The 12014-nt window shown below is 54.9% G+C and overlaps 1 protein-coding gene across 4 annotated transcripts; it reads right to left on the bottom strand.

Moving 5' to 3' along the window:
* Nucleotides 1-2761: 2761 nt before the first annotated feature.
* PIANP (PILR alpha associated neural protein) lies at nucleotides 2762-10302 on the bottom strand. 4 transcript variants are annotated; one of them, XM_032159438.2, is made up of 6 exons: nucleotides 10076-10302; nucleotides 7528-7587; nucleotides 6799-7304; nucleotides 5953-6034; nucleotides 4934-5155; nucleotides 2762-3063 (listed from the first exon to the last, which is right to left on the bottom strand). In XM_032159438.2, the coding sequence occupies exons 2-6, from the start codon at nucleotides 7542-7544 to the stop codon at nucleotides 3054-3056; spliced, it is 837 nt and encodes a 278-aa protein (XP_032015329.1). In that variant the 5' UTR covers nucleotides 7545-7587; nucleotides 10076-10302; the 3' UTR covers nucleotides 2762-3053. The 4 variants fall into 4 exon arrangements, with proteins under 4 accessions (XP_032015329.1, XP_032015328.1, XP_032015326.1 ...); XM_032159437.2 differs by lacking the exon at nucleotides 2762-3063 and adding an exon at nucleotides 3311-4561 and having other exon boundaries at nucleotides 7528-7582; XM_032159435.2 differs by lacking the exon at nucleotides 2762-3063 and adding an exon at nucleotides 3311-4561.
* Nucleotides 10303-12014: the final 1712 nt, after the last annotated feature.

The following is a 12014-nucleotide window of genomic DNA, read 5'->3' on the forward strand; positions in this document are numbered from 1 at the left end:
TAAATGCTGGATATGTTGTTTGAACAAGTGAATGCTGTTACAAGCGTGCACCCCGACCTGGCCAGAATCCCCCTGGGCTCAGCTCTAAGCAGAACCGAGGTCGCTCCTACTAACGGTAAGAGCCTCTTGTTGAGAAAAATAATCTTTTTTTTTTTTTTTTTTTAAGACAGAGTGTCACCCTGTTGCCCAGGCTGGAGTGCATTGGGGCCATCTCGGCTCACTGCAACCTCTGCCTCCTGGGTTCAAGCGATTCTCCTGCCTCAGCCTCCTGAGCAGCTGGGATGACAGTCGCCCGCCACCACACCCGGCTAATTTTTTGTATCTTTAGTGGAGTCTGGGTTTCACCATGTTGGCCAGGCTGGTCTCGAACTCCTGACCTCAACTGATCCACCTGTCTCGGCCTCCCAAAGTGCTGAGATTACAGGCGTGAGCCACCACGCCCAGCAAAAAATAACTTTAACAGAAATAATTATAATGCCCATTTTACAGATAATGAAAATAAGCCTCTAAAGGCTTAGGTGATTTTTTTCCCCCAAGGTCAAAGCAAGAAGGTAACTAAGTACACCTTTAAATATTTAAATAGATGATGCATTTCATTGTAATTGTAGTTTGTATCTTTTTTAAAGTGTCTGTTCCCTTTACCACATTTTTGGGCTCAGCACTCAGTCTCTGTTGACTGAGTAGCAACAGTTGGCAGAGTAAGGATTTTAAGGGCTCAGATATGACCAGACCTATTGCTGTGTGGGTTAGAGATTGCTGATTCAAGAAACCTTGACATCAGGGGCTGGTATTGAAAGGTGGGAACAGGAAATAGTAATAATAGCTATACTGGTTCTCCTCCTGCTCTTTTCCTACTTACGTTCACTGGGCACTTCCTGGGTCTCAGTGTCTCTGTCAGCCCTATTCCTGCCCTTGCTATAAGAAGGAAGTTTCTCAGCTACTTGGGAGGTTGAGGCAGGAGAATCGCTTGAACCTGGGAGGTGGAGGTTGTGGTGAGCCAAGATTGCGCCATTGCACTCCAGCCTGGGCAACAAGAACTAAACTCCATCTCAAAAAAAAAAAAAAAGAAGTAAGTTTCAAGTGCTTTGAACTCCTTAGGGAAAAGCTTTAGAACAATAAATGTGGGGCGTAGGGGGAGGAGGGCTGTTAATTTTAGCCTGGGGTTCTCCAGCTGGCATACTGTTTCCATCTTGAATCACTTCCACACCCTGAGCTGTGCCTGGGAGATCCCTCCCTCCTCCTGGGGGCTTCCCCATTCCCTGGTTTGGTCTGAGCCACAATGGCAAGCATTCCAGAAAAATGCTAAGAGAAGCTTGGCTGAGTCATTTGATGCACAGCTCAGGAGGCAAAGAAAGGATGGTGATGAGACACTGGTTCCAGTGGTGCCTGTGATGTGTGACCTTGAAGAACCTTCCAGTTCCCAAAAGAGCAGCATGGCCATTGTTTTGTTCTTGGTTAGTGACTCTGCTGCAGCTTTCTGAGGACCTCTCAAAGCCCCACAGTCTCTGTTTCAACTAGCAGGAGAGAAAAGTTAGGGTTTGCTCCCCAGGGCCTCATGACTCTTCATGGCTAACATGACAGTGCAGTATCATTTGGGAGAATTTTTTTAGTACAGTTCAGAGTCTGGAACAGTCTCCTTCCTCCTCTGTCTTTCCTGCCATCTGACTTTCCATGGGGAAAGGAGGACATTTAGGGAGAGGGAACAGGTGAGGATTTCCAGTGTCTTGCTGGTGTATTTTAATTTATTTAAATGTAGAGAAACAGCAGCCTAATCAGGCAGTAATTAATTCCCTCTTCATTAGGGGCCTTCATGTGTGCCTTTTGCATATGGATGAGCCACGGGTCACACTGTCCCTTTGAAGAGATCCTTGCTGAAGGTGAGAGCCCTGTGTGCTCTCTGGCACTTGAGCTCCTTCCCCTTCTGTGCCAATGCTTCTCTTTTCTCCCCACCCTCACCTGACAAGGACTAGATTCCTGTGGGGAAAGAAGGAAAGGTTAATGAAGCTTCCTATCCCACCCTCCTTGGATCTGGATCCCTCCCTCATGGCCCACAGTGTATACCATCCATGCCTCATCCTGTACCCTCAGGTTTTATCCAGCCCACTTCCTCCCATCAGCCACCTGCTGGGATATCTTCATGCCCCTAGTGAGTTGACGCCTCAGGAGCTTGTTTGCCTGGCACCTCTGCTTTGAGTTGGTTCATCAATCCTTGGCCCCACTCTGCTTCTTTCGTCTGTAGCAGTCCTTTTCTTAGGGAGTGTGACGCCCTGAATGCACACACTGCTCTAGTCCTGAGAAATACGCTGCCTCCTCCTGGCACTCACCATTATGTGCTGCACAGGCTCAGCCACACTTCCCTCAGCTCACAGTAAAGCTCCCAACACCTAAAGCACACATCTACCAACACACAGACATTCCTATCCTAGCTTGAAAGATAAATGCATGGGGGCATATCCAGTCCAGGGCAGCCCAGGCCACCCTTTTGTACACTACATCATCCCTATCCTCCCTAGGGCCACTGCATTTCCAGGGAGCAAGTGGGGCACAGATTGGGGGAAGGGGGATAGATGGGACCTGGGTGGTTACCATAGCAATAGAGCCTAGCAACAGCTGAGAGGCTGATGTGTGGGTTTTCACAGGGCTGTTACAAGAACCAAACCTAGAATTGGGGACTCAGAGGTGACTGATCCCAGCTGGGCAGCCTGCATTCCCTCCCCAAACACACCCCTTGATCCCACCCCCACACCCCTGCAGTGCCTCTCTCCGAGAGGGCAGAGTAGGGAAAGCTAATGATTTAACCACAGGGCTTCTGATTCTGCACAGCTTTTAGGGGGCAGCTGTGGGTGGGGGCAGGTTAGGGAGCAAAGCTGAAAATAAACCAAGCAGTGCAGCTTCTTTCGGATGGCTCCCTCTCATCTTCTCCATTGCTCCATTTTTCTCTTCTTTCTTCCTTCTCCCTCCGTCTGTCTTATCAGCTCTCTCTTCCGCCTTGATCCACCTCCTATCCTTCCATGTAACTTTCCTTTTCTTCTGTCTCCTTCTTTTGGTCTCTCTTAACCCTCCCTGGCAAGGAATAAGTGAGCCATGATTTCTATTCCAGTTTCTCTCTTGTACCACTGCTTCTCATCAGGATGGCTCCCTTCCATTTTGTCCCAAGTTGAAGCCCCAGTTGGCCCCCAGCTCCAGGTCAGAGGAGGGCAGGTGACTTAGGTCTAGAGGGGGTCCCCACCTCATCCTGTACCCCCTCCTAGCTGCCCATCCCCTCTCCTCCTCTCTACGGGGGTCAGAAGGCAGAACCAGGGGACTTGAGTATCTTGCAAAGGCTTTATTTGAAAATTTTGAAACTTACATCCCACAGTAATTCAAGATGATCACCACAAGAAGAAGAAAGAGATAATACAAAAATATATATCACAGCATAGGAGCCAGGGAAGAAGGGAAGGAGGAAGGTGGAAAAACCAGTGTGAAGGAGGGAAGAACCTGACGAGGGGAAAGGGCAGGGAAGCAAAAGGAAGGAGAGTAGAAGGAAGGAGGGAGGAAAGGAGGGGACAGGAGGGAGTCTGGGAAGGGAAGGGTAGATTTGGAGGCAGAGCTCCTGATGGCCTTGAACCAGCTGACTCTGGTCCCAGGCAGCCTAGGTGGAGTTAGGGAGGCTGGGAAGGGAGGAGTGGCTCAGGGGGCTCTGAAGTCCAGAGAATGGCACACACACAGACAGCCAGGACAGACGAGACAAAAGGGACTGTAGGAGAAAGGGAAGGGCAAATGGGAGTCCCTTTCTCATGTAGTGCAGCAGGCGACTCCCCAAAACTCATCTGTCAGAAAACAGATTTTAGCAGTGGGCTGGGGGTGAAGTCTGGGGCCTCACTACCCCCATTCCCAAGGGGGAGCCCTCAGGGTGATGCCGGCACCCTTGGAGTGGGATGGGGAGACAGAGAAACAAATGGTGTGGAATGGGACGAGACCATGACAGATGAGGGCACAAGGAGCCCCCAGCTCACCTCCCACCCACCTCTGGAGCAGCATGCAGGGGCTGCAGAAACGAGGTGAGTGGGTGTTCATGAGGGAGAGAGTGAGCACGCCGCACGACACCACAACATCAGGCCGGGAAACGCACATGAGAGGTAAAGTGTGCAACAAACACTGACCACTGAGTGAGCTGAGCACGGAATGTGGGAAGGAGAGAGTGCAAATGTGAGACGAGAGAGAATATGAGTCAGCGGAGCGGTGTGGACGGGGAGAGGGTGCAGGAGTGTGTGCAAATGGCCTGTGAAGGTGGAGGTGAGTGTGCAAGGCTTTCATGTGAGTGCACAAGGGTGGGGACAGGGACCCAAAGTCACAGATATGTGAGGCCCCCACCTGCAGGAGGGCGAGCAGATAGGATTGCCCGTGGGGCTGGGGAGTGTTCCAGGGTGGTGTGCAAGGGCAGGAGCCAGGAGCCCCTGTGGCCCCAGCTCCCCACAGCTGCCCCACCCTCAGTGGGATGGGGGCTGTGCCGGCCCCTTGGCCTCCTGCTTGGCTGCACCCCAACATTGGGGGGCATCACAGATTCACCAGGGGAATCCTGAGAGGAAGAGGGAAAGGGCACAGTCAGGAACCAAGGGGTAGGCCAGAATAGAAGGGGAAGTTCAAGACAAAGAGGGGGAATCAAGGTTAAGAGGGCAGAGTTGTCTTAGACAAGGTGGCACGAGAAAAAACCAAAGAGGGCAGAGTTGGAGTTATGGGCAGCAGAGAATAGGACACAGATCCTGAGAGACTGGGAGAAGGAAGGGTGCCTCTCAGAGAGGAGCTGGTCCAGCCCCCTTGGGAGGGCCAGGGGCTGTGGGAGGCCACGCCTGCCTCCTCACCACCCACCCAGAGGGCACCCCCACCCCAGCTCTGAAGACCTAAGGTGCCTTCCCTCTTTGCCCTCCCATCCCATTGCCCCTGCCCTCACCGGTTCAACTGGAAGGCCGGAGCCCCCTTGGGGTGGGGCATCCCAGGCCGGGGTCCCCCTCGGGGCTCCTCATGGTCAGGGGTGGGGGTAGGCGAGTCCCCGAAGGCCCCCAGCACAGTGACTCCGGCCGGGGACAGGTCTGTTAGTGGCTGCTGGCTCTCCTCCTGCCTCAGGGCACCTTGCTGCCCTGAGGGTCTGCGCCGCTTCTGGCTGCGGTCCCAGCTGGGATACCAGAGGGAAAGAGGTTCTCTTGCACACTCAAGTAGGCCCCATCCTGGGCCTGCACCAGTGGTCACCCCCAGCCTTGCCCAGTCACTCCCAACATCTTACAGCAGAGAAACTGGCCTTAAACAGTTCCCTCTACTAAATCCCCTGGGACTCTGTGCCCATAAAACCACTTCCCCTGCCCTCTAGGGGCGCTTGGGAACCTAAACCTCCTTCCTGTCCAAACCTGATCCAGATCCACAGAATTAATATCCCCTCCCCACCACCACAATGTCCTCTCCCCTGCATGCCCAGAAGAGTCATTTCTGTCTTTGGCAGACAACTGGCAGGTTTAGCTCTAGTTCAAAGCGAGTTGATGACTTGGACACCTGACTCTAATGATTCTCTCAGTAAAGTGTGAAGGACTGAGTGATCCATTATTAAATGTGTGCAAAGAAAGCTCCGGATTTTCTTGCTCCCCCCAGGCAACCCTAAGAAGGGCTCTGCAGACTGGGTCAGCTTTCTCTGTCTTGGAGGAAGTAAGGGCAAGGGAGGCCCACGAAAGCCCCCAATGCAGAGGAATAATTCCCCTGCCCTCCCTTATCCTTGTATTTCCCTGGGAGACAGAATGTGCCCTGATTTCTCACTGTCTTCCCCCAGCCAAATCCTTAATTATCTTTTCCCAAGGTCTTGCCTTCATCCAGCATTTCCCACCCACCCCCCAGCAAAATTGCTGCCACTGCCCCTCGTGGCTAGAGCCTCGACTGCCAAACATTCCTTCCCCATCCACCAGCACCCTCCTCCTCCCAGCTTACCAGAACTTGAAGATGATGCCAGTGGCCACGAGAACAATGATGATGGAGATGGTAATTGTGACATAGAGCTGGGGGTCCACACCTGATTGGGGTGGGAAGAAAGTTTTAGGGAGCCCCGAGGTGGTAGGAGCCAAGAGGGGCTGGGGGCTCGGCTGTGGGCTCTGTCGGCTGGAGTGGCATTGCTGTGTGGATCCACACTGCCGACTCTGTCTGCCCCTCTGGAGCCTCACTCTTTATTGTTATCACCAGCATTCCCCTGAGTTTTCAGCTCTTTTCCTCCACTTTCCCAAATGTATTTCACCAAATCTTATGTGTATATGTGATGAGGATGAGGCCCCATGATCAGAGAGAACCTATCACTGTGCCTAGAAACGAAGGGGTGGAGATGTCCTAGTCTCTGCCGTGGCCCAACTCCCAAACCACAGGCCCTGTTCCTCCATCAGCACTCCCTGAGCCAAGATGTCTCCCGGGTAGTGCCCTTCATCCACAGCATTCTCTGCCCGGAATACTCCCACTCTCTTTTCAAGGGCCAGCTCAAATGTCAGTTCTCTGAAGGTGTCCTGACCCCCAAGCAGGAGGAGACTCTCACTTCTCTTTTTTCGTAAATCACGCTGCACATGCCTCTATTAAAGCATTTATTACGATGACTCCTCTCCAAGTCCTTTCATATCTGTCTGCTCCAGTGGACCTGAACTCCGAGAGGGTGTCTTTATCTCTGCAACCTGTGCCAGTATAGTGCCTGATACATCTGTTGAAGGAGCTAACAGACAAGGCCTCTGTTTCTGCCCCTTGTGTCTTCACCCAGCCTCCCCATCCGTCATATCCCTCCCAGCCTTTCCCACTCACCTTCCCCACGGCCCCCGAACAGGAATGGCCGCAGGGTGGCAGGTGCCTCTCCAAGGATAAGCCCATCTCCATCGCCTCGCATGGAGTCTGAGTTGGGGTGTGGGGTTGCGAGCCCATGAGGGGCTGCAAAACCATAGTCCAGAAATCCGGGATTGGCAGAGTTGGGGTCCCCTCCATCCTCTCGAGACACGGTGGGACCCCACACGATAGCCCAGGGGTACTGGGATGAGGGTGGCCCCTCCTCAAAGCCTGATGGGGTGGCTGGGGGTGCAGTGCCAGGCAGGACTTGCCGACGTGATCTTGGGACCCGAGGAGATCGGCTTGGTGGAGGTGCTCGCTCCCACACGCACACATGACGTGGGGCCGAGGGGCCTCCCCGGGCACACGGGGGGCGGGCTGGGGCTGGTGGGGTTCGAGGGGAGGATGAAGAGCCCTGAGCAGGCGGTGGGAGGGGCAGCAACAGCAGTGGCCAGAGAGGGAGGAGGTGGGACAGCAGCAGCGCAGGCCTGCAAGAAGGGAGAGAGCATGGCTGAGGGAAGGACAGGTTCACACCAGAAACCTCCAGGTTTCCCTGTGAAAGCAGGTGGGCCTTGGGAAGACTTGCCTCATTTCCCATCTTCCAAGGGAGGATGGCCCTCAGGAGGGAAGGCCCTGGACGGGTCTAGGAAGGAAGGAGTCATGACCCCAGGGAACGTGGTCTCCAAGCTCCCTCTGCTGGACCAAACTTACCACATCCTGGACTCCATGTCTGAGGTCTTCCTCAGCTGTGACCCAGATTTTCAGCCTTTACTGGGAGAAAAAGGGGGCCGTCACACCCCAGCCCTGCCCTGTGTACTTCCCCAGCTAATTCATCCACCAATTCTATCCGCATCTGCCCTCCCAGGACGCGCAGCTGCCAGCTATGCTGCTGCACCCAGGATCCACTGCTTCTTAGCATCCTTTTGGGGGAAAAACTCCAGCGTGGTTGCCTGACCAGACCCCAGCCCCATCTACAACTTCTCAGGTCCCTGTTACCTCTCCACCCCAGGGTCTACTCTGGCTTCTCTGGTTTCCTTTCTTTTCACTTCCTCTGCCCACAGCTCCAGGCTTTTCTTGGATCTTAATTTAGAGCCAAGAACCTTGTGATTCCTTGAGCACCTACCGCTAGGGAGGGAGTCTGAGGGTAGGGGGAGGGATGGGGAAGTCAATCTGAGCAAGCCAGTGAGTGTGTGTGCGTGCAGGGGGGCCCTTCCAGCCCTCCCACCCCTCTGGCAGTGCCAGGCATTTGTCTTATGATTAGCCCCAGGAGTCTGCATCTTCAGGAGAAAGGAATGAAGAGCTGGAGGGATGGAAGGAAAGAGACAGAAAGAGAGGTGAGTGGGAGAAAAACTACAGAATATAATTTTTGCTCTTAATGTTTAATCATCCAAGTGCATAGGTGCCCTCTGAAGGGAGGTGGAGTCAGGAAGAAGCCACCCCCTCGAATGTGGCTCTCCCGGGTAAAGAATCCTGGGAAAATCGGGATGGTTGGTTTTGAAAGAGAAAGGGTATGTTCTCAGAGCTGAAGGTGGTGGATCCAGGAGTGGCAGGCTCCCCAGAGGGAGTGAAGATAGGACACCTGGTGTCCTGTGGACTCTGGGTCTAAATCTGCCCAATGGGCCAGACGCAGTGGCTCACGCCTGTAATCCTAGCACTTTGGGAAGCCAAGGTGGGTGGATCACCTGAGATCAGGAGTTCGAGACCAGCCTGGCAAACATAGTGAAACCCCATGTCTACTAAAAATACAAAAATTAGCCGGGGGTGGTGGTGGGCGCCTGCAATCCCAGCTATTCAGAGGGCTGAGGCAGGAGAATCCCTTGAACCTGGGAGGCGGAGGTTGCAGTGAGCTGAGATCACACCATTGCACTCCAGTCTGGGCAACAAGAGCGAGACTCCAACTCAAAAAATAAATCTGCCCATTGGATCTTCCCAGAGAACAACAGGGGAACAAGATGGGAAAGTCATGGGAAGGGAGTCGGGAAGTAGGCAGTAGGAGAGATGGGAAAGGGGTGAAGGGCTGGGAGATGGAAGGCTGGTTAAGAGTGAGAGAGGAGAAATGTGAAGAGGAAGCTGGCCTGGAGTGCAGGGTGAGAGACAGCAGGCAGTCCTGAAAAAGAGAGAACTGGGGAGAGAGGAGGAGAGTGGGTACAGAAGACCTGAACTGTGGAGGATGCCGAAGGGAGGAAAGGATGAGAGAAAAGGTCAGGGAGGGGAAACGGAGAGGATGAAGGGATCACAGGTGCAGGGGAAGACGGGGCAGGAGGAGAAGGAGAGGGTGGTCCAGGCAGGACAGCCAGAGGAATGGAGAGTAAGGGGATGGGAGAAAAGGGGGAAGAGCCCAGGATGGGGAGAAAGGAAGTGGGAAAGGAGAGAACATAAATGCTTAAGGAAAAATGACACGAGGAAGGGGCTGGGAAGCAGAAGCGGGAGCAGCAAAGATGGAGGAGTTGGGAATTGCTCCCCCAAATGTAAAGGGATGTGTAGATACCGAAAGACATAGGGATGGGGCCATGGTGGGAAGAAGGGGGAGAGAGGGGAAAGGAAGAAAGCTAGAGGGAGGGAGCGAGGCGTGTAGAGCGAACCAGTGAAGCGGAGAAGGGCTCCCAGGCGCATCTGTGGCCAGCTGACTCTAGGACTATCGCCCCTCCGCCTGTGCATCCGCTCCCCAGTCAGCGCCATCCCAGCCCCTGGGCCCCGCACGGCTTCAGCCGCCCCCTCCAGGAAGCCCGCAGTCCCCGGGCTGACGCGCCACCCCCACCCCTCTCCCAGCTCCTCACCGACCTGTTGTGCGCAGGAGACGAGCTGGGGGTGGGGCAGGAGCCTTGGGGTGCGGGAGCCGGGCCCCAGCCCCAGCGTGGCCCCCATCCCACCCATCCCGCAGGCCCGCACTCCCCGCACAGGGCTGGAGAGCGGCGAGAGTGGGGGGAGACGAGGAAAAGGAGGTCGGCGAAGGGACTCCGAGGCAGGGAGCGCCGAGAGCCGACGGGGACCCGAAGCAGGAGACTGCGCGGAGCCGCCCGCCGAGCCGAGGCGGGATGGAGGCAGCCGTGGGGACGGGGACGGCTGCGCCAGGGAGGGCGGGAGCGAGCCAGGACCGCGGAGGGATGGAGAGCCCTTCGGGGAAGGGGCGCTGGGAGGCTGGAGGCCTTGTCCCGGGCGAGGGACCGCGTCGGGAGGGGCAGGAGGCGAAGGGCGCGGAGCCGGGAAGGGCCGGGCCGGGCTCCCCGTGGGTGGGGGCGTGGGGGTCCCTCTCACTCACCTGCATGCTTGGCGCGGCGGCGCGACGACTGCGGGCGCTCGGGGCTGAGCGGGGCTGGGGGGCCGCAGGAGCGGGAGGGGTGCGGGGCATGGTGGGGAGGTTTGGCCCGCGGCAGGGCTCTGGAGCGGGTGGGGGGCAGGCGCCCGGGGCGCGGGGCGGCGGCGGTGGGAGATGCTCGCCTCGGCTCGGCTCGGCTCGGCTGGGCTCGGCGCGGCGGCTGGGACCGCTCCGTCTCCGCCTCCCCCTCCCCCTCCCCCTCCCGCCGGAGGCCACGCACGGTTTAACCCTCCTGCTGCCGCGCTGCAGGAGTCAAGCCCGGCTATGTCCCAGGTGGAGGGCTGAAGAGGGTGGCGGGGTCTAGCGACCGTCCGGTTCCCTGGGTTCTGATGGCAGTCTCCCCACCTCCTTTACCTCAACTCCAGGGACACCCATGGTCGCCTCAGTCAGTTTCTGAGATTCTGAGTCACTCAGTGCTCTGTATTCCCAACTTTGTTCTTTTGTATTGTGTTTTGTAGAGATGGGGTCTCGCTGTGTTGCCCAGCCTGGTCTCCAACGCCTGGGCTCAAGCGATCCTTCCCGCTCAGCTTCCCAGAGTGCTGGGATTACAGGCGTGAGTCACCACTGCCTGTCCCCCAACTTTGTTTTGCCCGCTGTGGAAAGTGCCTGAGGTCAAGGCTGGGGGCAAGGGGTGGAGGAAAGGACTGGGGAGGAAGGACCTTCCGCCATCTTTGGATTATCCCCACAGCTTGATCCCCTATTTTACTCCGGCCCTGCTACCATGCATTAAGTGGATCACGTCGAAATTCCTGGGCGTTTCCAGCACTGGAATACCGAGACTCGTACTGTGACTTACAAGACCCTATATGACCTGGCTCCTTGGTGGCTCTCTGATTTCCTTTCCTGAAGATTTCTTTGCTTCAGCCACATGGGACCTGGTGGATGTTCCTGGATGGAGACAGGCTTAAGCTGCCTCAGGGCCTTTGCACTTGCTGTTCCCTCTGTCTGTACTACTTTTCCCTGGCTTTTCACAATGACTCACTGTTTTCATTCCAGTCTCACTTAGATCCAACGCCTTCTGGGAGGCCTTCCCTAATGTCTCTATCAAAAGTAGCCTCTCCTGCCCCTTCTCCCACCACCTGGACCCCATCCCTCTCTACCACACTACCCTGTTTTTCCTCAGGGCACTTCTAGGACACCACATTCTCTTCATTTCCTTCCAACTTCACTGGCTGTTCTTAGTCTTCCTCGGGTGACCTCTAAATGTTGGAGCCTCCTAGGGCTTAGTCCTTGGCCATTCTCTCTTTCCACATTCTCTGTCCAGTGATCTCATCCGGTCCCAGGGCTTAAATACTATGTAAATGTCAGTGAGTCCTAAATTTATATCCAGAGCGCCAGACTCATTTATCCAACAGCCTACTTGACATCTCCACTTGGACGTCTAATAGCCATGCAAAGCTAACATGACTAAAATGGATGTCTTGAACTCCCCCACCCCCAATCAATTTTTCTCCCAGTGATCCCTATCCTTGGGCTTGACAACTACTAGTTGTTCAGGCTAAAAATCTAGGAAGCATCCCTCCTTTCCCCTTTTCTTCACTGATTCTCTCCCTGTATCCAATTCGCCAACAAGTCCTGTGGGCTCTGCGTCCAAAATATGTCCCGAATTCATCTCCTTCTCTCTATCTTTATTGCTATAGTCTCGGTCTAAGCCATCATGTCTCATCCAGATTATCATAATAGCTTCCTCACTGGTCCCTGCTTCTGCCCTTGTCTTTACAAACTAGTTTTTGCTATATTGATAATATTTTAAAACTCAAAACCATGTCATGCTCTTCCCTGCTTAAAATATTCGAGTGGTTTTTCATTACACTTGGAATAAATCTGAACTCCTTGTAAGGAGAAGCCCATCAGCCTGTACCCACCTCATACACAGTGCTCC

This window comes from Hylobates moloch, unplaced genomic scaffold (assembly GCF_009828535.3).
Source record: "Hylobates moloch isolate HMO894 unplaced genomic scaffold, HMol_V3 SCAFFOLD_8, whole genome shotgun sequence".
Classification (NCBI taxonomy): Eukaryota; Metazoa; Chordata; class Mammalia; order Primates; family Hylobatidae; genus Hylobates; species Hylobates moloch.

Bases quoted from the DNA above. Each gene is read 5' to 3' on its own strand.
- PIANP (XM_032159437.2), bottom strand. The intron at 6,035-6,798 runs GTGAGTGGGAAA...CACCCCAATCAG, and splicing joins GTTCGGGGGCCGTGGGGAAG to GTGTGGACCCCCAGCTCTAT. The intron at 5,156-5,952 runs GTAAGCTGGGAG...CTGGTATCCCAG, and splicing joins GGCATCATCTTCAAGTTCTG to CTGGGACCGCAGCCAGAAGC.